This window comes from Pogona vitticeps, chromosome 4, assembly GCF_051106095.1.
Source record: "Pogona vitticeps strain Pit_001003342236 chromosome 4, PviZW2.1, whole genome shotgun sequence".
NCBI classification, from domain to species: domain Eukaryota; kingdom Metazoa; phylum Chordata; class Lepidosauria; order Squamata; family Agamidae; genus Pogona; species Pogona vitticeps.
The window spans coordinates 20,473,751-20,499,827 of NC_135786.1; the positions used below are offsets into that span (position 1 = coordinate 20,473,751).

A 26,077-nucleotide genomic window follows, 5' to 3' on the forward strand; every position below is an offset into this window, starting at 1 on the left:
TAGCACTAAAAATATATATTATAATAACTCAGCAGTTGTCGGAGGCAACTACCACGCTCTGCCCACTATCGGGGCCGGCACCGGGGAGGAAATGCGGAGGGCAGACTCCGCAAAGCGTCCTCTCGCATTTCTCCTGGCTTCTCTTGCACCGCCCTTGGGATGCTGGACTCCAGCAACAGCGAGCTTTGCTTACTCCTCACGGAACGTTTCGCGCGCGTCCGGCCCCCTTTCCACGCCCACTTGTTGCCCGGCCGTCCAGACGCGTGTTCCCCGCTCGCCAGCGACGGGTGTGTGTGTGTGTGGAGGGGGGGAACCTCCCTCACCGAGATGGTCCACGAAGCGTGTACGCGCCCGCCTGGTTGCGGTCGGCGGGATGTGCCCGCGTACCTGTTGCAAGGCGGCGCGTCCTGTTCCGCGCAAGGCTGGGAGGTGCCGCCGCTCCCCGTCGCTGCACGGGCGAGGCGGCGAGGGGCTGGGCGCGCGTCCGTGGCGTGTGTGTGCAGGGTGTGCCCTTCTCCTTCCTCGACGTCTCTCGCCTCGCCTCTCGGGAGGGCGGGAAGCCCTCCCTCAGGGCCCGACGGGAGGCGCCGCGCGGGCTGCCTGCGCCGCGGTGACCATGAGGGCGCTTCTCCCTCCTGAAGCGCCGCGGCAAATGTCCCGGAGGCGCAGTCCCGCCGCCGCCGCCGCCGCCGTTCGCGCTCTGGGGGCGCGGCCCTTCTCGCCTGCTCCGCCGCGCTCCTGCCGCTGCCGCTGCCGCCGTTCTCCTCTCCCGGCTGCTGGGTCGCCTTCCTGTCCTCTGCCTGCCCGAGAGAAGCGACGCGTTCTCGTTGCAAGTAAGTGGATTTGCCTCGTCTCGACCCGCTTTCGCTCCCCTTCGGCTCCCGCGAAGGCCACCCGCTTGGCGCAACTTGTCGGGAGGAAGCAAGTTTTCGAGCGAAGTTTGTCCTCTTTCCAAAAAGCGAAACGGCCAGGGCGCCCCGGCCGCCGCTGCCTGATGGATCGGGGGGGGGGGGCTCGTTCCGGATCTTTGGTGGAACCGGCTTAAAAGCCTTAATGCGGGTTTCCATCTCCCCTTAAAAACAAGCTCCTTCCCCCCCCCTTCGTGCGCATAGAGGGGGGAGTTTTATGCTCTATTGGATCTCGGTCAATTCTTCATCAAGGGCGTCCGCGGAAATAATTCGGGGCGTTTGGATGTATTGATCTGGCTATAGCTTTTACCTGGACACTTTTAAAGAAATGCTTAGTTTAGGATTGGGGTGGAGCGCCCTCCATGTCCCCCTGCCCTGCCTGGCAGGCACCCATGTTTCTCCTTGTGATGAAAAAGCAGAGTACGAGATGTCGTTGATCGGGATCAGGGCTGGGAAACCTTGCTTTTCTGGACATCAGCTTCCAAAACCCCCAGCCAATTGGATTATGGGAGTTGTGGTCTTTTAAAAATAACCTTTTCAAAATCTGGTCTAAATCACCGGTAATTATCACAGCTACTACTGCCTGTGGTTGCAATAGTCCTTCATCTCCTTTATGTACCATTTTCACCTTTGGGTGGAAACCTGAGAAACTGCAGAGTGGAGTCCCACTGGGGTAGTTTAATAATAATAATAATAATAATAATAATAATAATAATAATAATAATAATAATAATAATAATAATAATAATAATAATAATAATAATAATAATAATAATAATAATAATAATAATAATAATAATAATGTCTAATCGTCCTTGGGCTTATCCACTAAGTAGGAAGGAGCTTCTCTTTGGTGCAGGTGTATTTGCACATGCCCTGTCCTTGCATTCTCTAGGTGTGCAGCTTGATCCTGTGCATGCTTATCCAAAAGAAATCCCACCCACCACCATTGTCACATTAACCGGGACCTGCTTGCAAGTCAGTATGCATGGGATTGTAGCTTTAATTTTGCAAAGGTTGATTCTTTTGCTTCCCCCCCCCCCATCTTCACCAGCTCTAAGATATATGCCTTAGCAGGAATTCAGCGCCTTCAGTGTATGGAATAAGATATTAGCCCTTGAAGACAGTTGCCCAATGGGCAATGGGAGCTCTGAATAAAAGCAAATGATAATATTGAACTGCACTGCATGCCATCATGCATGTTAAAAATTATTTTTGCATTTCTCAGCACAGGCAAAATCGCTTTGTTTATTGACCAAAGTGTCAGTAACAATGCAAACTTCTGTGCTGTTTGCCTGCTTTTAGAGTCGTACTGTATTTCTCCTTGATTAACTTAACTAGCCAACTAAGCAACAACGAGTTTTGTGACTAAAAGCACCAAAAACAAGGAGACTTTTGTGGCACCTTAAAGACAATTTTGTCTGTCATAAGCTTTGTGGACTAAAGCCGCCTTTGAACAGAACCATGAAGTACATTGTGTCTGATAAGAGCCGCAGTCTATGAAAGCTTGTGTTAAAAGAAATGTGTAAGGTTTTAAGGTGCCACAAGACTCTTATGTGCAATATAACACATACACATCCTGGAATCACCACTACAGTAGTTGTAATTCTGTGGCTTTCTCATTCTTGCTTTAGTTGAATGCTATCCCTAAGTTTGATGAAAGTGATGCATTGAAGTTAGTTTTTACTATCCTTTCTATTTGTCCTTTGCTTGATTAAGAGAAGGGATGATTTTTTTTTCTTATTCTAGTTGAGCTTTACAGTACTGTTAAAATTAGCTTTACTCTTTGTCTTTGCCTCTGATGCATTTCAATCTCTCTGTTCTTAGCACTGTTTTCTTTTGCTCTTATAATTATATTTCAAATCATGCAACTTTCTAAGGGTTTTTAAAGTGTGTTTAATGGTTGTCTTGGAACTTTAGCCTTCTGTGGAAAGTTAGTGTATTTGAAATCAGTTTATAGCACAAATATATGTTGCATAACCCCCACCTTTGTCAACAAAAACAACTCGTTTTCTGGAATTAATATTTGAATGAATTTACTATACAGTATTTGCAGAACAATCTGCTACAAAGAAATAAAGTTCTTACCCCGCAAGGTTACTTCTTTTTTTAATGGAGACAAATCCAGAACTTTGACCAATATTGAATTGATTTCTCTCCAGGTATAAAATCACTCAGCTACAGGCAACAGCTAAACTACAATAATGAAGGCTCTTTTTTTAAAAAAAAAAAGCCCCTTAAAACTTATATATGCAATACCCTCATTTTGTAATGGCTCTCTTCTTGCTTTATAATATAGGACAAAAGTTTTAAGGTCACCTTGTTACCCTGTGGGATTTAAATCTGCCAAATCAGAATTTGAATGCCGGACAAGGGAAAACTGTGGGGAAGTTTAAGGTGCCCTTCAGCTAAGGGGGAGATATTTGCTGAGCTTCTGGCCTCAGCTGAACTTTTCTGGGTATTCAGTACATAGATTGGCAGGGCTACCTAAGAGCAGTCCCACTGGATCAAACCAAAGGTCCAGTAAGTCAACAGTGGCCACTGTTGGGTTTCCAGGAAATTGAACAAATAGGGCTTTAAGGCAATAGCCCTCTTCTGTACTGTAGTTGTTCCTCAACCACGGATACCCAGGACTATTGCTTCTGAAACCTGTAGGCTGCTTTTAGCCATCCTAACTGTTACCTGTCCGTTGATTTTGCTTATGTGACAGGAAATCAGTAACAGAACCACAGGCATGTTAATTTTCTGGTAGTAATGGTTTCTTTCAGAAAGGCCATTCATTATGTAGGTAACTTGTGTTTTACAAGAACAGAAAATAATGAAGAAGTATTAAGGAGCTTCAGGAGATCTCAAGCCTGTTCAGATGTTTTAGGGCTTAGCTCTGCTGAGCCTGGTATCTAATAGTGCATTATTGTTTTCATCCAAGGAAGGGCTTTGAGATTGTCTGCACTTTAAAATGGTAGCAAGTCTTTTCACAAGTTCACTGATTACATCAGAGATGCATTGCAGAAATCAAAATGCTGCAGAGGAAATTTGGAAGGTGGTGGTAGAGGGAGTAGAATTTTAACACTAAAGTTGCTGCTTCTCCTTCCTGCTTTAGGGACAGAATTTTTTTCAGATCCATTTCTTTTGACAGTGTCTTCTTGAAGACCAATCACATAGCTACCTACATTTTATTTGGTGAATGTAACTGATCAGAAAAATAAAATCATGCAGCGAAATCAGTTGCTTAGGTGATTTGCAACCCATCCTACATATGCTTACTCAGAAGTAAGCCTAATTGAAATCCATTGGGCTTACTCCAGAGTAAGTGTATATATAGGATTATATTCTTTTTTCCAATCTGCAGCTCTAAATTCATACCTTGCCTGTCTCCCATTTTTCTTTGTATGCATATAAAAAAACACACCATCATGGTAAAGAAAAATAGGAAGAAAGTAGCAATGGAACAAAGAAATCTTTCAGTTATATTTTTCTCAGTTAAACAAGTACTTGTTACACAGAATTGTCCCCAATTTGGAGCCCTCTAGATGTGTTCAAGGGTGCACACACATTGAAATACTTCTGAGTTTGCATTGTTTAGCACACTTGAATTTTTTTTAAAAAAATATCCATTTTATATGGCATACAGCTGAGTGCACATTTTTTGGCCAGGAAGTGTATTTTTTTTTTGTTCTGAAAGCAATTTTTTAAAAAAAAACCCGACTAGGGGCTTGTTTATATTAATGCAATTATGAACATGATTTATTTTGAATCACTTTTGCATGTGTGCTCGCCTGTGTTGGAGAAAATTGTGTCTGTGGGGTTTATCACATATTGAATGTTAGAATCCTGGGTTTTGGGCTGCAGGGTATTTTTGCAGTCCAATCTGTTATTTCCCCCCACCCCCATCTGTAACACTGATCTAGCACTATGCCAATTTGGAAAAAAATAAATACAACCAATACTGTATTAAAAATCACGCCATAGCAGAAGAACATGGCCTTTGTCACTGATGCCCATATTACTTCAACATAGGAACTGTGAAAGGCAGGTGGGTGCAGGATAAAAACCTCAAAAGTAGTTCCAGGTTGATGTGCCGGCAACCAGAGAGTTTCCCCAAAGGACCATGAGGTTTTATTCTAGTTTTTTAGTGCAGACATTTCACTCCAGGAATGCATAGCCTTGGGAAAGCAAAACATAGGAAGCTAGAGCCCAGTTGTGCCAATTTAATACACATCGCACAGCCAGATTAAAAGTTGTCCCAAGAGGAAGCACATACCAACCCCAAAAGTACGAGAGTACCATGTGAGTTCAAACCTACTTCAAAACCACCAGTCCAGCTTCCAGTTTGTTTCAGTAGTGTATCCGTGCCCTGAATTAATTTGCACCATCATCTCCAGCTAGCATGACCAGTGGAGAGGATGAGGAAGCGTAGCCTTAACACAACTGAGGGCGGCACTGGGCCAAAAAAAGGTTATTATATATTGTTTGTACTTCCACCATTAGCTATTTATTTGGTTTTTCCAGTAAAAACAGTGTTCAACATAGACAACAGTACAGTGGTGCCTCACAAGACGAATTTAATTCTTTCCACGGTTAATGTTGTCTTGCAAAAAATTTGTCTTGCAAAACGCGTTTTCCCATAGGAATGCATTAAAATCTAATTAATGTGTTCCTATGGGCAAAAAAAGTCAGAACAAAGTCAAATTTGGTTTACAAAGAGTTTATTAAGTGCTCTTTAAAGCCATACATATTGTGCAGATGATTTTTAAAAATTCAATCAGAAACTTTAACTTTTTAAACATCATAGAAAAACATTTAAAAATCAGCAAACATGAGGCAGGAAAAAAAATGAAAAACATTCTTGCGAAGCATGGCCATAGGAACATTTGTCTTGCGAGTCATCAAACCAAAACCCACCCACCGCAATTGCAAAAACCATTTGTCGTGCGAGTTTTTTGTCCTGCGAGGCATTTGTCTTGCGAGGCACCACTGTAAAATATAAATAAAATTGGAACTAAAACCTGTAATACTGCAGATCTATAGCATTCAACCTCAGATAAAAATATATTATGTTCAAAAGACATATTAAAAATCACTTCACGTACCAGATTAAAACTGACTTCAGCAAATAGTCAGTTTAGATACCAAAAGCCTGTCTAAATTTTTTGAAAAAAATCTTTTTGGCTGAAGGACAACAGAGATGGAGCTTCCCTTGGCAACGAGTTCAACAACCAAGGGGCAAACACCAAAAGGGCCTTTTCATCCTTTTATCTTACTACGCCACAGAAATCTTTTTTTCTGGCAAAAGAAGAGTTTCACCTTTTTTTTTCTTCCATTATAAAGTAGTAGTGATACCTTGTATGGTATAGTAGATAGAGTGACAGACTAGGATTAAGCAGACCTGGGTTCAAATCCCCACTCAGCCGTGGAAATTCACTGGGGTGTGGAACTTGTTAAGCCACTCCTTAAATGTCTCACTTACCTTGAGACCCCTGCTAGGGTTGCTATAAGTCAGTTCCAACTTGACAGCACAGAACAACAAAGCTGGAATTATAGATTTCTAATTAAGGTCCAGAATGAACCTTGGAATTACAATCAAACTCCCTCTTATTGATTAATCTCTTGGGGGACACACTATCCTGTAGAAACAGACATGGATTTTAACAATATTTAGATGATTTTTTGGTCATTTCCTGTCAGCCAACCTGAATAGGAGTTCTATAGATCACCAAGGATTTTCCTGCCAGAAAGTCAAACAAGTGGGTTGTTGAACAAATCAAAGCTGAACTGGATCTCTGGAGACAAAAATGTTGAAGCTGAAGCTGTCATACTTCGAGCACACCATGACAAGACAAGATTCTCTGGAAAAGACCATGCTAGAAAGGGTTGAAGGCAGCAGGAAAAGTGTAAGACCAAATATGAAATGGGATTAAGTCCATGAAAGAACCACAGGTGTGAGTTTGCAAGAGGTGAACAAGACTGTTAAGGAAAGGATATTTTGAAGGTCGGTCATTCATAGGGTCGCCATAAGTTGGAGTCAACTTGACAGCATGTAACAACAACAAATCAGTAGTGGGCAGACAGTAAGCCTTCAGAAGCACTGTACCATTCTACACACACGGTTTTTACTGATTTCAGTGCTTTAAAAAGTTTGTCTTGTTTAGGAGATGAGCAGGAAACAACCAGAGAATATCAGGTATGTTCTTCCTAATGTTTCACCAGTCTCAGTGGCCAGCATCTTCAGAGGACAGGAGTCAGAATTCTGTGCTCTGGTAGAGTTCTGACTCCTGTCCTCTGAAGATGCCGGCCACAGAGACTGGCGAAACGTTAGGAAGAACAACCTTCAAAACATGGCAAAAGAGCCTGGAAAACCCACAACAACCATCGGATCCCGGCCGTGAAAGTCTTCAAGAATACAGTATCAGGTATCTCCAGAAATGAATCCTACCCTGAAACTCTAGAGAGCCACGGCGAGTCAGTGTTGACAGCACTGGTCTAGATGGACCAGGGGTCTGACTCTCAGTATAAATACAGCTTATTGTGTTCCTGTAATCTAATTTATATCAGGGGTAGTGATGAAAAGGGACAGATTCAGTCACAAAAGGGTGGTTTGGAATAGAGCATAGTTGGTTAGCAAGTGGAGCCCTCAAATTGATTCTGTCGGACCAGGCGGCGGAGAGAGACCTCCCCCCACCCCTGCATGCACTCACCCTGCACAGCCCTTTGTGCCTGCGTGCAAGTGGGCGAGCACCCACACAAGCACTGTGCCACCCTTTGCACCTGCGCACGAGAGAGAGAGAGAGTGCGCCTTTGCGCAGGCGCATCAGCACAGGGGGGGCGCCCCGCCTTCCCCAGTCGGTCCGCAGGGATAAAAAGATTGAGGACTGCTGGTTTAATTGATCTTAAAAGTATGTGGTAGGAGAAAAAAATTTACCATCTTGCTTCTTCCATGATAAATCTTTTGTCCCCTTTATCATCAATCAGTATCAAAACTGAGCTGAGCCTAAAGAGATGCACCAGAACTTGCAGATACGCACTTCCTGTTACTTTGCAGTCCTGTTGCATTCTTCCTTTCTCTGTTGTTTTCTCTGCTCATTAAACTTCATTTCTGAAATACAGTACATGTGAGAACCTTACTGGGATTGTACTGTGGAGGATGTGAAATCATATGATTGTGGTGGCAAATTGCACCTAATTACAGTACCAAGATGCTGGTCAAATGGCTGGCTGTGTGCCAATCCCATGACTGGGGTTTTATTCATTAGCTTAAGTTTGTTACTGTGACTTACACGATTTTACTTATTCCAGAGCAAATTCCCAGTAGGATTCTAGTGTGTGATCATGTAAGGACAAGAAGTGCAGTTCTAGGTTGTGCAGATGGATGTCTAATATTCAGCTCATGAGATTGCGTAGTTCCATTTTTATTCTGTTCTGAGTAATCTACAAGAGACCATATTTCCAGGAAGATGATACTGATAAACTGGAATGTGTCTAGAGGAAAATACAGATGCTAGAATGTAGCAGAAGATGGTTAATGGTCCTGGAATTCAACTCCTGTAAAGTCATGGGTTCTTCCTAAGGAATCATAGCATGTGTATGAGGTACTTAGAATTGTGTGCAGAGAATCCCAGGATATGATGAAATCCCGGGATTCCCTAGACTAGCAATCCTAGGATCATAATTAAGCTGGAACTGCTATAACTGTTGATTATAGATGAATTCTGTCAATGGTGGGGCCAATGTTTTTCTCTTTTGGTCCACATAGTGAGACAAAACCATCAGGTTTCAACTGCATGGAATGGTATTCCAATTAAATATTAGAAGGAACTTTCTATGCATATGAACTACTTGAAAGACTGCCTCAAAAGGTGATTGTCACCATTGTTAGAAATCTATAAATAGAGGCTAGGCGGCTACCTGTCAGCAATGCAGTGGCAATGGCATTTACTCCATCAATAATTTAGATTAAATGACTAAATCACCTGGCAAAGAGTAAATTGATGGATGAGACAAGAAAAGAGTTGATTTCCTTTAGTTGGTTGTTGCTTGTAGTTCCTCCTGAGCCACAAATTTTTTTGTGGCTCAGGAGGAAGGCCATTTTTGCAAGGCCATTTTTGCTGGCCTTGCCCCCCACTAGGAGTGCTTGATTCATTAAGTTTAACTGGCATTTAGAACACTTGCTGTTTTCAAGAGAAAGGCTCCAGCATAAAGGTCAGATCCAAGTTGGATGCAGTTCTGCATATTACATGTTCTCCACCACCCCAGCTGCCAGGTCTCCATCCAGAATTGTCAGTAGTGCAGTGGTAGTTTTCATGAATTGAATGTGCACATATGGACAACTTAAGTATAATTTTGTTTGTTGTCTGATCCCTATGCAGTCTCCAAGTGTAGAAAGTATAAAAGTATATATTTGGGAAACTTAAATTCTTCCCCAGTTTTTTTTTTTAACAAATCAGTATGTAAAAATAAATGAAACTTTTTACATTAGGAAAAAACCCTTAATTTTTAATTAGCATGATTTTTAAAACTTACATCAGATTATAAAATTTTTATTGTTAACATTATTTTGAATTGCAAACCCAGACTCATTATTTGGTATTAAAAAGCAGATTATTTGTTTTGTTTTTGATTGTTTGTTTAAAAGCACTCTGAAAGAGCTGCATAAATACAACTGAATGGTCTGGAGAATATTCAGATGTTTGCAGATTGACCTCAAGTAGCCCTAAATCAGAATCTAGTAGCTTTGCAAAAAAACAAAACAAAACAGAAAGTTATAGACACCGTTAACATTGGCTCAGAGGCCACTAGAAAGCAGCTCTGCAAAAGCTACCCAATGCTAGGTCTGTAAAATGGGTTCTTTTCCCTCTAGGACCAGAACATGCAAAGTTACTTATATGGATTCACAGAATCATCAGTTTTGCAGAATAATAGATTCTAGAATCATAGATTCTAAGAATTGTCATCCAAAAAGGCAAATCTTCCAAGCTCCATTCAGGGCACCCTCTAATAAAAGCAGATTCTCTTTGGTTCGCACCATTGGGAGCTGTGAGCAGGTCCTGGCAGGTCATCAGCCCTTGCCTCGCAGCGCTCTGAGAGTATGGGCAGAGTTGTAGCTCTGACCTTGCAAGAGGAGGAAAGCCCGCATGTCACTGGGGAGAAGGGTGAGAGGGAACAGCTGGTCAGAGAGGAGTAAGGCATGCTGGTGGCATTAAAGAAGCATGGAGGCAAAATGCCAGGGCCTTGTATATCTCCAGTGCTGGGTAAGGGGTCAGCCAAGGAGAGACCTGGCGGTCTGCGGCAGAGGAATTGGAGCCTATCCTCTCTACTTTCAAAAAATTGGCCTGGAAGAAGTATGATTACCCCTGGCAGGAGCCTCTGATCTGCTTCCCAGCATAATAGTGGTAGAGGCCAGGGAAGAGGGGTTCCTACTACCCTATCCTCAGGAAAGGTACCTGCCCCACCAATGTTTGATGCCTGAGATGACCAATGGGTCTGGTGGTACCCATCCTCACAACCAAAGTGCTGATCAGCGGGAGAACAGCCGAAACATATGAGCTGACTTTGCCAGCCTTTGCTGAAAGGCTCCAAGACCAACTCTAAATGGGACTTGTTTATTACAAGGACTGCCTCAGTGATGGGAACTGAGGCTATTTCGGAACTTACTGTTTCCAGGAGACTAGCATGGGAAAGCCAATCCCCTGGTGCAGGAGGACAGTGACAGGGAGGTAAAGGTAAAGGATCCCCTTGACAAATGTCCAGTTGTGTCCGACTCTAGGGCGCGGTGCTCATCCCCGTTTCCAAGCCATAGAGCCAGTGTTTGTCTGTAGACAGTTTCCGTGGTCACGTGGCCAGCGTGACTAGACACGGAATGCCGTTACCTTCCCACCAAGGTGGTCCCTATTTATCTACTTGCATTTGCATGCTTTCCAACTGCTAGGTTGGCAGGAGCTGGGACAAGTGACGACATCTTGTCCAAGACCACCAGCTCTGCCAGGGATGAGAGCGGTACCTGCTCACAAGAGCAGATAGGTTTTGCTTGCACTTTCCACCACCACCTGGACTGCCAGTTTGCCAATGCCTCTATTTATCCAGATGCCTTCCCATAATAAATCCTTGTCATTTATTAATATTCATACCCTGCTAACCTTTCTGTGTGTATATGTATTCCATACTTTATTGGGCATCCTTGCCAACGTTTGGAGAGAGAGCAGGGAGTGGAGACACACCCACTGAGACCTCAACTCTTTCTTTTCCCCTTCTTTTGCAGAGAGCTATAGCTGGAGCACCAAGGTGATGTGAGGTGACCTGGTGATCAAGATGACTCTTTTACCAGGGGAAAACTCAGACTATGATTACAGTGCCTTGAGCTGTGCTTCAGATGCCTCCTTCCACCATCCTTTCTTTGCTGAAACAGAAACTCTGAAAGGAGTCTTTTACCAAAGAGCAAAATTCATCCACCCTCAAGAAGAACTCTATGAATTTGTTCACCCAGAAGACCGGAAGCATCACATAATTATCAATGTTGGGGGCTTTAAATATTTGCTCCCTTGGACCACTCTGGATGAGTTTCCCATGACCCGCTTGGGACAGCTAAAATTTTGCAACAACTTTGATGACATCCTCAACATTTGTGATGATTATGACGTGACCTGCAATGAGTTCTTCTTTGACCGTAACCCAGGGGCGTTTAGGACCATCTTGACTTTCCTGCGGGCAGGGAAGCTTCGGCTGTTGAGAGAGATGTGCACTCTTTCATTTCAAGAGGAGCTGCTTTACTGGGGCATCGAGGAAGACAACCTGGAATGGTGCTGCAAGAGGCGTTACCTGCAGAAAATGGAGGAATTTGCAGAACTGAATGAAACAGAGGATGAATTTATAGATAGTGAAAACCAATGTGATGCCATAGCAGAGACCAAATCTGGCCTATGCATGAAAAAATTACACGACATGGTGGAAAGACCTCAATCTGGAATTCCTGGGAAAGTGTTTGCCTGTTTATCAGTGCTGTTTGTGACTATCACTGCAGTCAACCTTTCAATCAGCACTATGCCTAGCTTAAGAGAAGAAGAGGAAAAAGTAAGTTCAATCAAGATGGGAAACATTGCTCTGTGAAGCAATCTTGTACATAGCTAACTACCTTGTCACCGTGCATAGCAGGATTCACTTTATTGACAGTGTTTAGGTTTCCATGTTGGTATGTAGGCTTTGTGATTTGATGTTATGCTAAACAATGGGAATTCAAGGGTCGGACTGTCAGGTTAACATGATAATTATTTTCCAGCATCAGTGTGTCATAGAAGAATCACCTAAATATACAAAGGCATACTGATTACCTATTCCTTTCCTCCTCATCTCCTTGGCTCACGCAGGCTTATTGCATGAAGGGTCTTACACTTTCTTTACACTGTTTTTTAATACATTTGAAAAACTCCTCTGAGAAGTGGGGATGGGCAAAGGTGGCTTCTGGATCAATACAAGAACCATCCAGCTTGTATGCCTAGTAGAATGGGAGGACCAAGTTTTCTTTATGTGTCATCTGGCCAGAACACTTTACTTGTGCCCAGAGCAGTTTGAGGGCTGGGGTGATTCCACTAAAGTGCCCAAACATCTTAAAATTATATCTTAAATTTTACTGTAAAGTACTAAGAATTATGTGCTGTCAAGTAGATTCTGTCTCGTGGCAACTCTTTCCAGAGTTTTCTAGGTATTGAGTATTCAGAAGTGGTTTACTATTGCTTACCCAGTTTGATGCCCTCCAAATGTTTTTGAACTATATCTCCCATTAATCCCATCTAGTGTAAGATAATGTTCTGTGATCATTCTCATCATCATCTTAGAATTGCAAAGCTGAAAGGGATCCTATGGATCATCGAGTCCAGCCCCTGTCAAGGAGGCACAACTGGGGGGAATCAAACTCCCAACCTTTGGCTCTGCAGCCAGATCCCTAAACCACTGAGCTATTGATGATGAAACAAGAGGCAGTGGTGGAAGATTAGATTCCCAAGTGGGAAGGTAGTTGAATCAGTTATTATCAGAGCAGATAATAATTACAAAGAATCTTGTAACTGGTTCTTTGATAGGGGCAGCTACCTTCACAGGTACGTACATCAGGTGGAAACGAGATAGAGGGCCTTCTCTGTGGTTGTTCTCAGGTTCTGTAATGTGCTCCCTGGGAGGCTATAGGTTGGTCTCATCACTCTTATTCTTCCAGTGAAAGGTGAAGACTGTCCTTTTTAGACAGGCTTTTAACTGCTAACTGGCCAGTTAAGAGTTCTGCTACATGTTATTATTTTGTATGTGTTTAGTGTCTTTTTAAAGGTTTTCCTAAAGTAGTTTCAATGGATTGTTAACTATTTTATTATATGTTTAAATTGTTTTAATGCAATAATTTATTGTGGTTTTCGCTGGTGGTTAATAAATTGTGAGCCAGCTTGGGTCCCTTCAGTGGGAGAAGGTAAAATAGTGAAGGGATAAAGGAATGAATAATAAATGCAACCAGCACCTCATTAGCAGCAGTATACCTTAGTGAGTTGTGTACATACAAGTTATGCATGTATAAACCAGCAGCACGATTCTGGTCATTATATAAATCTTTATTTTTTAAATAACTGCTTGGGAAACTTGTTTAATTGATGTCTGTCCTGGCAAATCTCAAGGAATGTTTCACAAAAGCATGCTCTTCTGCTACCTCGTTTGCTTTTTATAAACCCTAATCTTAAACCCAGTTAATGGCCTAGGGAAGAACATGGGATATTGCAGTACTACTGAAGGTAAGCAATCATGGACCTGATTCTGCCCTGGAATAGAAGAATGCTGAGTATAAAAAGAAAATTTTGTGAGAGCATAGATGGAAGGCATGATAATACTAAGAGTATCTTTTGTGGTGGCTTCACATACTTAGCCTTTTGTTTCTGATCATGGGGCGTTCTTGGCAAAGATACTGGAGTGGCTTGCCATTTCCTACTCCAGGTGGATTGCGTTTAGTCGGAACTCTCCACTATGTCCTGTCCGTCTTGGGTGTCCCTGCACGGCATAGCCCATAGTTTCTCTGAGTTACTCAAGCCCCTTCGCCACGACAAGGCAGCAATCCATGAAGGAGACATACTTATGTCTGAGGAAATGAGCTTGTCCACAAAAGCTCACATTAAAATATAGTACAGTGGTGCCTTGAGTTGCAAACTTAATTCGTTCTGGGATGATGGTCGTAACTCAAGTTGGTTGTAACTCAAAGCACCATTTCTCATAGGAATACAGTGAAATGCAATTAATCCATTCTGGCCATTTTAAAGGTTAAAAACAGAGCAGGAAAGAAGGGAGGGAGGGAACAGTGAGGAAAAGAGGAAAGAAAGAAGGCAACCAGTGGGGTACATAGACCTCTCGACAAAGGTTTGTGCTTTTAGGCACAAAAATAGAGAGGAGAGAGAGAAGACAGTTGGAGGGGGGGAAGAGAGTTTGGAGTCTAAAACAAATAAAGAACCCCATTCCAGCAGGGACGAAAAATAGGGACTAATGCAAAAGCAGTTAATCCGTCCATTAGGGAGAAACTTTTTTAAAAACCTAAGATGACCTCTAAAGTTAAAAAACGGGTAGGAAAGGAAGGAGGGGACAGTGGGGGAAAAGGCCTTTTTTCCGGTTGTATCTCAAAGCGCTGGTTGCAAGTCAAAGCAAAATGTTGCAACCGGAGCTGGTTGTAACTCAGATTGGTTGCAAGTCAAGACAGTTGTAAGTCGAGGCACCACTTAGTTAGTTTTTATGGTGCCACAAGATTTTTTCTTCTTAATATTTTACTTTTCTTTTGTTTTTGCCTGACCTGAACTGTTAACAGAAATAATATTAAAAGCACAATAAGTGACAGATAGAAAGGCAATAGAACATGTAATAATGAAAAATCCATTATTTAATTGAAAATCATTTAATACTTTAAAAACAGATGTAGGAAAAATAAAGCATCTAGCATGTCAATCATAGTTATTAAAAACCCTCTTAAAGAGGTGGATCTTCCACTGTTGGCAGACGGGTAAATGGGAGGGGGCCAACCTGACCTCCCAAAGGAGAGCATTCCACAACCTGGGAGCACCCAAAGAGAAGGCCCTCTCTTCTTTCCAAATTCATCTGTGATAGTAATGGGACCAAGAGAAGGGCCTCCTCTGAAGATCTTAAAGAGCCAGGAAGGCTCATATGGAGAAATATGGTTCTTCAGATAGCCAGGACACAACCCATATGGACTTTATAAGTTATAGGCACCTTGAATTGGGCCCGGAAATGGATTGGTAACCACTGCAGTTGTTATAGCGGGGGGGGGGGGGGTATGTGTTGTTGTTGAGTGTGATGATGATGATTCAATATATAAGCCGCCCAGAGACCTTCGGGTAGTGTGGGCGGCATATAAGTTAAATAAATAAATAAATAAATAAATAAATAAATAAATAAATAAATAAATAAATAAATAAATAAATAAATAAATAAATAAATAAATACCACCTCATAGTGCTCACACTCTCCGGGCAGTTTACAACATAATTATGCAAGCATCACTTCACTGTAGCCACCCATCCTCCTAGTCAGCATAGCCTGTGGCTTGCTGGTCAGGTATAATTGTTGTTCTAATCCGTTACATTTAAAGGGTGCCTGGTTGGGAAAGACTACAGTGAAGTATTGGTTAATTGAAAAAAAAATTGGAAGGGGAATATGGTGGAACATGCCTACTGGTGAGTAAGTTACCTGAGGGAACTGGAGAAAGTAAGAAAGAGGAGGTAACTGGGAGATGTTGAAAAAGAAACGAGATTTTGAGAACGGAAATGCTTGAGTGACATTATATTTGAAACAGTTTCAGGAGAAAAGGGATTCAGAACTCATGGGGTCTCCTGCAGTTGCTGAAGTTCTCAAGGATCTCTCTCCGACCTGGGTACAGAAAAGCTCTTGGAGGATTCTAGCTTCGGTGACTTTTAAAACAGATTAGACCATTTCATGAAGAATAATTCTAACAGTAGATGTTTGTCATGGGGTCTGAATCAGGGCCGGGGAGAGTGTGCCTCTCCAGATGTAGTTGGACTGCAACTATCATTAGTCATAGTTGGCATAATCACTGATAGGAGATTATGGAAATTGGAGCCCCACATCATGTACAGAACCTCATGGTCCCCAACCCTGTGCTGAACAGAGGCTGCCTGCTTCATAACACCAAACCTGGGTATGAGAATAGGCAATCGCCTTATTGTCCTGGCTTTCCAAGGATATACAGTGGTGCCTCGACTTATAACCATTTCGACTTACGACCAGCTCTGGCCGCAAAAGTTTGCTTCGAATTGTGGCTGGAGGTTCCAGTTACGAACAGAAAAGGGCAGGGGAAAAAGGCAGGAAATTCAAATTGCTAACCATTGGTAGGCGAAGAGGCTGCTTCTTTGTAGCTCTTTCGCCCCAACAGTTAGAGTGAGTGCTATCAGAGGAGGCTTCGGACTGCCTGGTAAGGTAAGGTGCTGCTTTCTGCTTTTTAAAAACTGTTATGGGTGTTTTTGCAGTGTGGTTTTGGGCTGGGGGGGGTTATGTTTCTGTGCTGTGATGGGTCTTCAGGGGTTTGTTGGTTTTCCCCCATTTCTGATGGTTCTTGGGGGGTTTGCTTGCTTTTGGGGTTTTCCCCCATTTCCGATGGGTCTTGAGGAGTTTGGTTGCTTTTCGTTGTTTTTTCCCCATTTCCGATGGGTCTTGGGGGGTTGGTTGCTTTTTGCTTTGCTTTCTATGCATTTTCGATGGGTCTTGCACAGTTCACTTGCTCTTTGCTTTCTTTGCATTTCTGATGGGTCTTTCATGCTCTGCTTGCTTTTTGCTTTGCTTTATTTAGATTTCTGATGGGTCTTGCACAATCTGCTTGCTTTTTGCTTTGTTTTCTTTGCATTTCTGGTGGGTCTTGCATGATCTGCTTGCTTTTTGCTTGGCTTTCTTTGCATTTCCAATGGGTCTTGCATGTTCTGTTTGCTTTTTGCTTTCTTTGCATTTCCGGTGGGTCTTGCACACTCTGCTTGCTCTTTGCTTTGCTTTCTTTGCATTTCCGATGGGTCTTGAATGCTTTGCTTGCTTCCCCCCCCCCCTTTAGCCGGAAGGGATTAATCGCATTTCTTATGGTTCTTGCAGTGATTGTTTATTTTTATTTTTATTTTATTTTTTCCAGCCGGAACGGATTAATTGCATTTCAGTGCATTCCTATGGGAAATGGTGCTTTGACTTACGACCATTTCGAGTTACGACTGGAGTTCCGGAACCAATTAAGTTCATAAGTCAAGGCACCACTGCATGACTATCCACAGTTGGAAGATGAATGCTGAACTAAATGGCATTTGGCCTCATCTAAGCCAAGCACTTGTTAATGTTCTGAACAAAATGTCCCTCTGAGTTTTGCCAAACTAAGTTCAAAGAGCTCACACATATCCTTCTCTTCCACTCCAGGGCGAATGTTCTCAGATGTGCTACAACATTTTCATCGTTGAATCGGTCTGTGTCGGATGGTTTTCTTTGGAGTTTCTTTTGAGGTTCATCCAGGCACCAAGCAAATTTGTGTTTCTGAGGAATCCGTTGACCTTGATCGATATTGTTGCCATCCTGCCCTATTACATCACTTTACTTCTCGACAGTGCTTCTGTGGGTAGTAATAAAAAGCCAAGCTCTGGCAACATTTACCTGGACAAGGTCGGCCTGGTGCTCCGCATACTCCGGGCCTTGAGGATTCTCTATGTCATGCGGCTTGCTAGGCACTCCCTTGGTCTGCAGACTTTGGGGCTCACGGCACGCAGGTGCACCCGTGAATTTGGCCTCTTGCTACTGTTCCTTTGTGTAGCCATTGCACTGTTCGCACCCCTCTTGTACGTGATTGAAAACGAGATGGCAGACTCTCAGGAGTTCACCAGCATCCCTGCTTCCTATTGGTGGGCAGTGATCACCATGACAACAGTAGGCTACGGCGATATGGTACCCAGAAGCATCCCAGGCCAGGTGGTAGCCCTGAGCAGCATCCTGAGTGGCATCCTTCTTATGGCCTTTCCTGTCACGTCCATCTTCCACACGTTTTCCCGCTCCTACATTGAGCTGAAACAAGAGCAGGAAAGAATTATGTACAGGAGGGCACAGTACTTAATGAAAACAAAGTCACAGCTAAGTAACATGTCACAGGGGAGCGACATATTTCCAAGTATGTCTTCAGAGACCAGAGACCGTGACTGAAACAGAACTTTCCATGCCCATTGCTGAGCAAACAATAAGAGATTTCATCTTGGCAGTTGCTTCTAGAGGTGTTTGGGAGATGCGTTGTGCAAATAACATACAAAGGGCTTTTAGCCATTATGCTAATGGGGGCTTATTCGTCATTATGCATATTAGCATTATTATTGAGGGAGGGAGGTCTGCTGGTTCTCAGTCGACTGCAGTCTAGATGCAAGATCCTAAAATGATTTTTTTAAAAGCCAAGCATCATTAACCAAAAGGAAAAGAACTGTGTAAAAATGTCATACTGGGCACAGCTGTCGCCATTTGTAACAAAGAGGCAAGCCATTTTCCAAGAAAACAACTGTGAATGTCAGTGTTTTGATCATTCAGTTACTTGACCTTTTTGTTGGTTATTTGTACCTGTACTTGTGGTCCATAAACCATCTCAGAGATCCATATTAATCCTTGGGTGTATAACTCTATTGTCTCTATACTAAAGTTATCTCCATTGCATTTGCAGAATAATGCATTCATTTATTTCATTGGCATTTTTTTAGTTCCAGAGTGCAAAAGGTCATCTTGTCCATCTCTTTCCCATCTGATGCTCACCTTGAAATACAAAACATTCCAAAGCAGATCACTGATTGTTCTAGTTAGTTAGTTATTCATTCATTCACCAGTGGTGAGCAGCAGTTCCCACTTAGGTGACCGGCTGAGCTAAGGGAATTTTACCTCTTCCCCCGCCCCAAAGTACCATAACCATCTAGATTATGGGCTATGCTGGCTGGGCAGTTCTGAGAGTTGCTTTTCAGAAAGGTAACTTTTCAAGCCTTTGTGACAGAATACAGTTCCAGTCCCATTGGATGTGGTTTCTTCTTCTCCTGTGAGAAAGGAATTACAGTGGTGCCTCGCTTAACGATTGCCTTGTTAAACAATGGAACCGCTATACGATGACTGTTTTGCGATCGCAAAACAATGTTTTAATAGGCAAAATCCACTTTGGTTCCCTGCTTCAGGAACCGATTCTTCGCATTACGACATTTTTAAAACAGCTGATCGGCGGCTTCAAAATGGCTGCCCGCTGTGTAAAATGGCTCCCCACTGTGTTTTTGGACGGATTCCTCGCTTTACAGGCACCGAAAATGGCTGCCCTTATGGAGGATCTTCGCTGGATGGTGAGTTTTTCAGCCCATTGGAACACATTGAACAGGTTTTCAATGTGTTTCAGTGGGATTTTTTATTTCGCTTAACGAGGATTTCGCTCTACAATGATTTCGCTGGAACGGATTATCCTTGTTAAGCGAGGCACCACTTTATGTAAAAGGAGTTATGATCAGAAGATATTTTGCAAGTGGTCTTTCATATCCAGTCCTGTCTTGATAAGCCCAGGAGCTCAAATTTTAGTGGTATTGGTTAGGACTAGGCTTGAAACCCTATATAACTGTTCTTTAAAATCACATGTGCAAGTGACCTTCCATTGTTTATGGAAAATTACATTACATAATCATCCTCAGTCTCTTGGATACTGGCTGCATTAGACTGACTTGAAAAGGCTGTCCTTCTGCTCTGTGTCCTCTAACATCAATAACAAAAAGGTAGCTAACTGCAAATCAAACACAATATGCACCAAAATATCACACCATGCCGATCACTGCCTCGTAGTTGTTATTTTTCTGCATGGAATAGAAGGAAATAAAGCTTCTGTGACAAGCTGAATTGCCACAATTATTAGTATGGTAGATGGAAATAACTCATGGACATCTGGTGTCCTTAAAGAAGGGGAAATTATCAAAACAAGTTGCCAGAAACACAAAGTAGAGGTTATATATTGGATGAGTCATCGGTCATCCAGCAAGTCGTTCAGAAGTGAAATCTAAAAAGGTGGAAATTTCTTCTCTAATTTTTTTTTCTTTTTTGGTCTTTCTCTAGTAAGGTTAAGCTCTCTAATAATAATCATGCGCTGTCAAGTCAGTTCTGCCATATGGCAGCCCTTTTCAGAGTTTCCCAGGTAGAGAATACTCAGAAATGGTTTACCATTCCCTTCTTTTGGGGGCACCCTAGGACTGTGCAGCTTGCCTAAGGCCACATAGGCTGGCTTTTCTCCCTGGAAGCACAGTGGGGAATCAAACTCCCAACCTCTAGCCTGCAGCCAGGTACCTAGCTCAGTGTGCTGGTAATTATACAAAGTGCTTCTATAAACAGTGAAAACAAATCAAGCACCTACCATCACCCAGAAGCTGAAATAGTTACATTCTGAAACTACAACTCCCAGTATCCCCTAGGCAGCAGGATTATTACTACAACTCCTAGAAGGTGTAGTACTACTCTAGTAGTTGTAGTAAAAAAACATTCCAATTTCTGCATTTATCACAATGCATTCTTGTCTAATTCATTTCAAGACAAACTGGGCTTGTGTTTTAGTAATCTGTGTTGGCATTTTTGTCTCTATAAATTGGTTATCCTTGGTAAATATTTATGAACAGGCAAACAACAAGAAAACCCCCAGAAATTTGTAGATGTTTCTTTAGTGACTAAATCCGCATGGTTTTATTTCACACACTTTAAATGACTGGCACTCAAGTAGCACAACCTGTATGCTACTTGGAATTTTGTCAATGTGGGCAAATAACAATGACTGTCCAGACTGAAGAACAAGGTGACTCAAATAACTTTGCAACTGTGCAGATTTGGTACCATGACGGTTTGTTTATAATCTGTGATGAGCAGACCATGTTCCAAGAAAGTCTGGAGACCCTTGGAAATGCACCAGGACTTCCAAAGTGAGAAAATCAGTACATAATAGACAGTTCTCAAGAAGAAGCTTGTCCTTTCACAGAAGTGCAGTTCCAGGGAAATGCCTCGTGGAATAGACTGATGATTAGGCCCAACATGCATGACTCTTGCTTTGTACAAATCAATTAGAGTGTGCTTCAGAATCCTTTCCAACATGCTGAGGCTCCATGGCAGACAGGCAGGGGCTGTGCAGGAAACGAACTCTTTCCAAATGGATGGAAGTTGGGAAGTCACTTTTATTAACTCACCTTCCAACCTCTTTTCTAAGTGGTCCTATCAGTACAGTACTTTGTAATGACTGAGTTGGATTTATTAACCTTTCAGACCAAATTACTTAGGTCTTCACTTATTTCTGCTAGACATACTCATTGAGCTATATCATCTTAATCAATTAATTGGGGCATACAGGGAGGTTAGTAAGTCATGTTGCAAGATCAGATCCTGGAATGCAATGCATGCAGATCAGACAGTTTTATCAGCCAGGGAGTAAAATATAAATTAATGTTCAGTGCTGGTTTATAATACAGATGAACTTCATAGGTGGTTCCTTCCCTAATGTGAAAAAGAGCATTAGCTCACAGTACTTCACATGGGCAATGTACATCCTGATCATTTGTATGCTTGCTGAGAACTACATCTCACTGTGCTCAGTGGGGCTTATTCTGGCAGACGCATTCAGAGGATTGAAAACCTAATGGTCCAAATCCAACACAATGCTGTCATTGAAGCACTAGCACAACAGAATTGCCTTTCTTTTCACCCACAATCCTTACCACCATTCAGAAATGTCTCTGGAGGGCTCCCCAGCTATCTCAGTCAGCTTTTGGGGCTTCACAAGTGACTACAGGGTAGGAATAAGAGCAGTGTCCTGCCCCTGTTCTCCTGAGAAAAACAATTTTGTCAGTGGATTTATCCTGTTGCATCCAACAAACTACAGAATGAACTATGTTTGGCTCACATCTTGCAAAATTCTCGATGCAAAAACCTACTTACCCAACTAGGGACAGAAACAGCCTGTAATTAGAAGACAGAATTCCTTAGCTGCTGAAATCCTCTGATATACAGCAGGAATGTTTCTCACTTCATTATTTGCAAATTCACCATTTTTGTTTTGTTACTGCCCTTCACAAATTCTTTCAAGTCTGATTTTCTCAAATAAGACAGCCCCAGTCCGTCTTTCTGATACTGGCATGCTTTCAGCTATAATCTGTTGGCCAAATACATTCTGCAGCTATTAGTAATGTCTGCTGCTGCCCTATAGCTATGTGTGCAGTCGTCTGCTTTATATGTCATCAAGTTGGAACCAACTTACAGTGACCCTGATAGGGCTTTTCAAGGTAAGTGAGAAATTTTAAAGAGTGGTTTTACCAGTGCCACACACACACATGATGTTCCATGACAGAGTAGGGATTCAAACTGAGGTCTCCTGAGTCCTAGCCTGTCACGTTATCTACTGTATCACTTTGTGTAGAGCTGCTATCCTATGCAAATTCAGCACGGTTAGGTATAGTTAAATGCCGCTGAATACAGTCAGTTCTGAGTAAACATAAAGAGCATTGTTCATCCTGAAAGAGGAATGGTTTGTTTCAGTTTTGTCCCTTGGTAAAAAATTGTACAGTAGAAGGATGTCCTTTGAATCACTGTAAAAAATAATTCCCTCACCCCACTTCCAGAACAGCAAATGGAGACATACCGTGGCTTCTAAATTAATACAGCAAATGCTTCAGCAATCACAATAGTAGCCTTGAATTCCCATGCTATGTTTCACTTCCAACTGTGAAGATGAGTTTTTTTTTTTTTTAAATGATCAACCTTTTTCTGGAACATAATTTCATTTGTTTTTTTAGAAGTCAACTTCACTGAAATTAATAATTTGTTTAAAGATCCCCTCTTGAGTGCTCCAGTTTTGAGTTTTATAAAAACTATGTTGTAACGGTATATACAGCTGGAAAGACTTTGTGAAAACACAGTCTTTTATTATAATAAAACACCTGCAATTATCACTGATAAAAAGCAAAGCATGTACAATATATCATAAGAGATACATCTTACATATCAAACGGCACTTTTTTAGTAGTGGGAAATTAGGAAAGGCTGATCTGTATCTTTATTGTGTGCATACTGGGCAATTGTTTGTGTGATTTCAACTCAAAACAGTAACAACATTTGGCTAATAAAGGAATGGATTTGCTTATCATTTTCATTATTTTTAGTATTAACGTCCGAGTATTCCTTTGGATAAGGGCTGCAGGATTGGGCATGCTTTTGTTGCTTCTGTTTCATAATGCAAATGGACATGTTAGGGATTGTGGAGATAGCCAGCAAAAACATGGAAAGTACCGTAAGGATGTGATGGCACAGAGTTGTTTGTAGTCCCAAGTGACTCCACCACCAAAACATGTTAGGCATCCTTCAGTCTCAAGACACTATGGTTAACGTGCTCTGTATGGAGGACTTGGAACAGCGTCTAGTGTGGCTGAGGAGGCCAATTCGAGAGTGACAATCCCTTCCACACTGAAGACAAATACAATCTGTCCCCTGTCCAGCTCCCTGGTTTTGCTGCTTTTGTGACTTCCTCTTTGACTCGGCCTGCTGGACAAGGGTCTCTTCAAATTGGGAGAGGCCGTGATGCAACGCCTGCCTCCAGGCTGAACGCTGAGATGTCCGGGTTTCCCATCTGTTGAGGTCCATTCCTAAGGCCTTCAGATCCCGCTTGCAGATGTCCTTGTATCACAGCTGTGGTCTCCCTCTGGGGCAATTTCCCTGCACTAATTCTCCATATAGGAGGTCCTTTGGAATCTGACCATCAGCCATTCTCATGATGTGCCCAAGCCGATGTAGACGTCGCTGTTTCAGTAATGTATACATGCTAAAAATTCCAGCTCGTTCTAGGACTACTCTATTTGGAACTTTGTCCTGCCAGGTGATACCAAAAATCTGTTGGAAACAACACATATGGAAAGTGTTCAGCTTCCTCTCCTGCCATGCACAAAGGGTCCAGGACTCACTACAGTACAGGAGTGTGCTCAGGACACAGGTTTTATAGACCTGGATCTTGGTATGTGTCGTCAGCTTCTTATTGAGACATACTCTTTGTGAGTTTAGAGAACATGGTAGCTGCTTTGCCAATGCATTTATCCAGCTCAACATCTAGAGAGAGTATGTCAGAGATTGTTGAGCCAAGGTACACAAAGTCATGAACAACTTCCAATTCTTGTGTGGAGATGGTGATAGAGGGAGGTGAGTCCACGCCCTGGCCCATGACTTGTGTTTTCTTCAGGCTGATTGTTAGTCCAAAGTCTTGGCAGGCCTTGCTGAAACGATTCATGAGTTGTTGGAGGTCTTCAGCAGAGTGGGCAACAATGGCTGCATCATCTGCGAAGAGGAAGTCCCGTATGCGTTTCAGTTGGACTTTGGTCCTTGCTCTCAATCTAGAGAGATTAAAGAGTTCCGTCTGATCTAGTCTGGAGATAGACTGTTGCAGTTCCAAAGGCATGCTTCAGCATGACAGCAAAAAAGATGGACAAACCATTGAGGTAATATGGCGAGCCAACTTTAGAAACCAGCCAAGCAGTTAGCCTGAAAGTCAACTGATTCTTTTAAATCGGGGGTTAAGCGAAAGCTTGATCACAAATACAAATTTTGTGTAATTTATTGTTTGTAGCAGTTCTGAGTGATAGGTCTGTTGTGAAAAGTTTGCCCTTTGCAATTACCTAGTGGTAGAATGCAGAGATATTTTTATCACTTTTGGGAAATTGCCAGCATTTTTTAAACTGTTTTGGAGAACTCAACATTAGTCTATGTGTTTATTTGTTTGCTGCCAGAAGCACATGAAATAGTAGAGGTCCACTGTCAGCAACCCAGCAGTCTTCCTGTTTTCCTCACAGTGGCTGAAATGTTCATGTTATCCCATGCCATTGAGAAAACAATAGCAGCCAAAGTCACTAATAGAGTAGCTCTTTTGCTGGTACAGGAAATAAAAGTAATAATGTGGAGCCACTCGTGCTGCTTGTGGTGAGCCCCCTGCATCTGATGGAGATTTTGCCCCCACCCTAAATTCAAGCCAAAAAGCATATAATCTGAGAATGTCCACTTCACCTATTACATCTGTTACATACATCAGTAAAAGTTTCTGACTCTCGGGGCTTCCTCCCACCTCCTAAATTAGACAACTAAAAAGAAGAGAGTTTACAGGGAGTAAATTTCGTATGTCAAAGGACTGCCAGCTCATTTATGGGCTGAGCATAGGCCCAAAAGATAACCTGTTGTCTTAGTTCAGGGGGTTTGGTTTCATTTTAAGAGATTTATCAGGTCTGGGGTCTACTCTCCTCTTTTTCAAAGTGTGTCCCAATTGGCACTCATGAAGAAAGGGGTCTTTATATACTGTGAGGCTGTAAAATGACAGGCTTTAATTGGATCAGCCACTGTTTGCTCGAGAAAGAAGAGCTGTGCCCTAGGAACAATATCAATATTTCCATTCTGTCCTTCGAATGTTGAAATACATGGTCAGAATTTAATCCAAAATACAGTATAAATAAATAATGACATTCTAAAAATGCAAGACACATTTAAAAAACAAAAGAGAATGCATCTCTAAAATGCCAACATTATTAACAATAACATTTGTTAAAGAAAATGACTTTCTTAACCTCTAAGGATTTTATGAACACATACAAAGTAATTCTAACTGCTCACCCCACCGATCTATGGAGGAAAATCCATGTGATTGCTGTTGCTGGCTTTGGGGAAAGTGCCTGCTGTTGCACTACTACATGATTGTTGTTGATATCTTGTGGGGGGGGAGGATAGTGTGGCCTTGGCCTTGCGCTGATGAGTCCAATTCATGTTTGTGTGTTTTAGCTCTCTACATTTATAGTTCTTTCAGTTGTTTTTCTTTCCCTTCCAACTATAAACGATCCTTTGCAGGGGCCTGGAACATCAAGAAATAAAAATTAATAGGAAATTCTACCATTCCTGCAGTCAAGGTTCCCTCTATGCCATGCACATGTGCGACGACGTCTCCCCCCCGCAATGCAGCGTTCCTCCTCTTCTGTGCCGTGATTGCGTTCAACCCCTTTGGTTCTAGTCACGAAAGAATCCTGCCCTTGGGGAGGCAGAGTTGCACGCAAGAGAGGCGGAGCCCCACCCAGTGGGGCTGAAAATTAAGGGTACTGTACGTTACCTGCAGTGTTTGTAGC

General features: G+C 42.4%; 1 protein-coding gene across 1 annotated transcript; it reads left to right on the forward strand.

Annotated features, from left to right (window-relative positions):
* Positions 1–695: 695 nt before the first annotated feature.
* KCNG1 (potassium voltage-gated channel modifier subfamily G member 1) lies at positions 696–19,796 on the forward strand. The gene is made up of 3 exons (XM_020779550.3): positions 696–833; positions 11,161–11,969; positions 17,334–19,796. Exons 2-3 carry the CDS (start codon positions 11,211–11,213, stop codon positions 18,102–18,104), a joined length of 1,530 nt encoding a protein of 509 aa, XP_020635209.1. The 5' UTR covers positions 696–833; positions 11,161–11,210; the 3' UTR covers positions 18,105–19,796.
* The last annotated feature ends 6,281 nt before the right edge of the window (positions 19,797–26,077 follow it).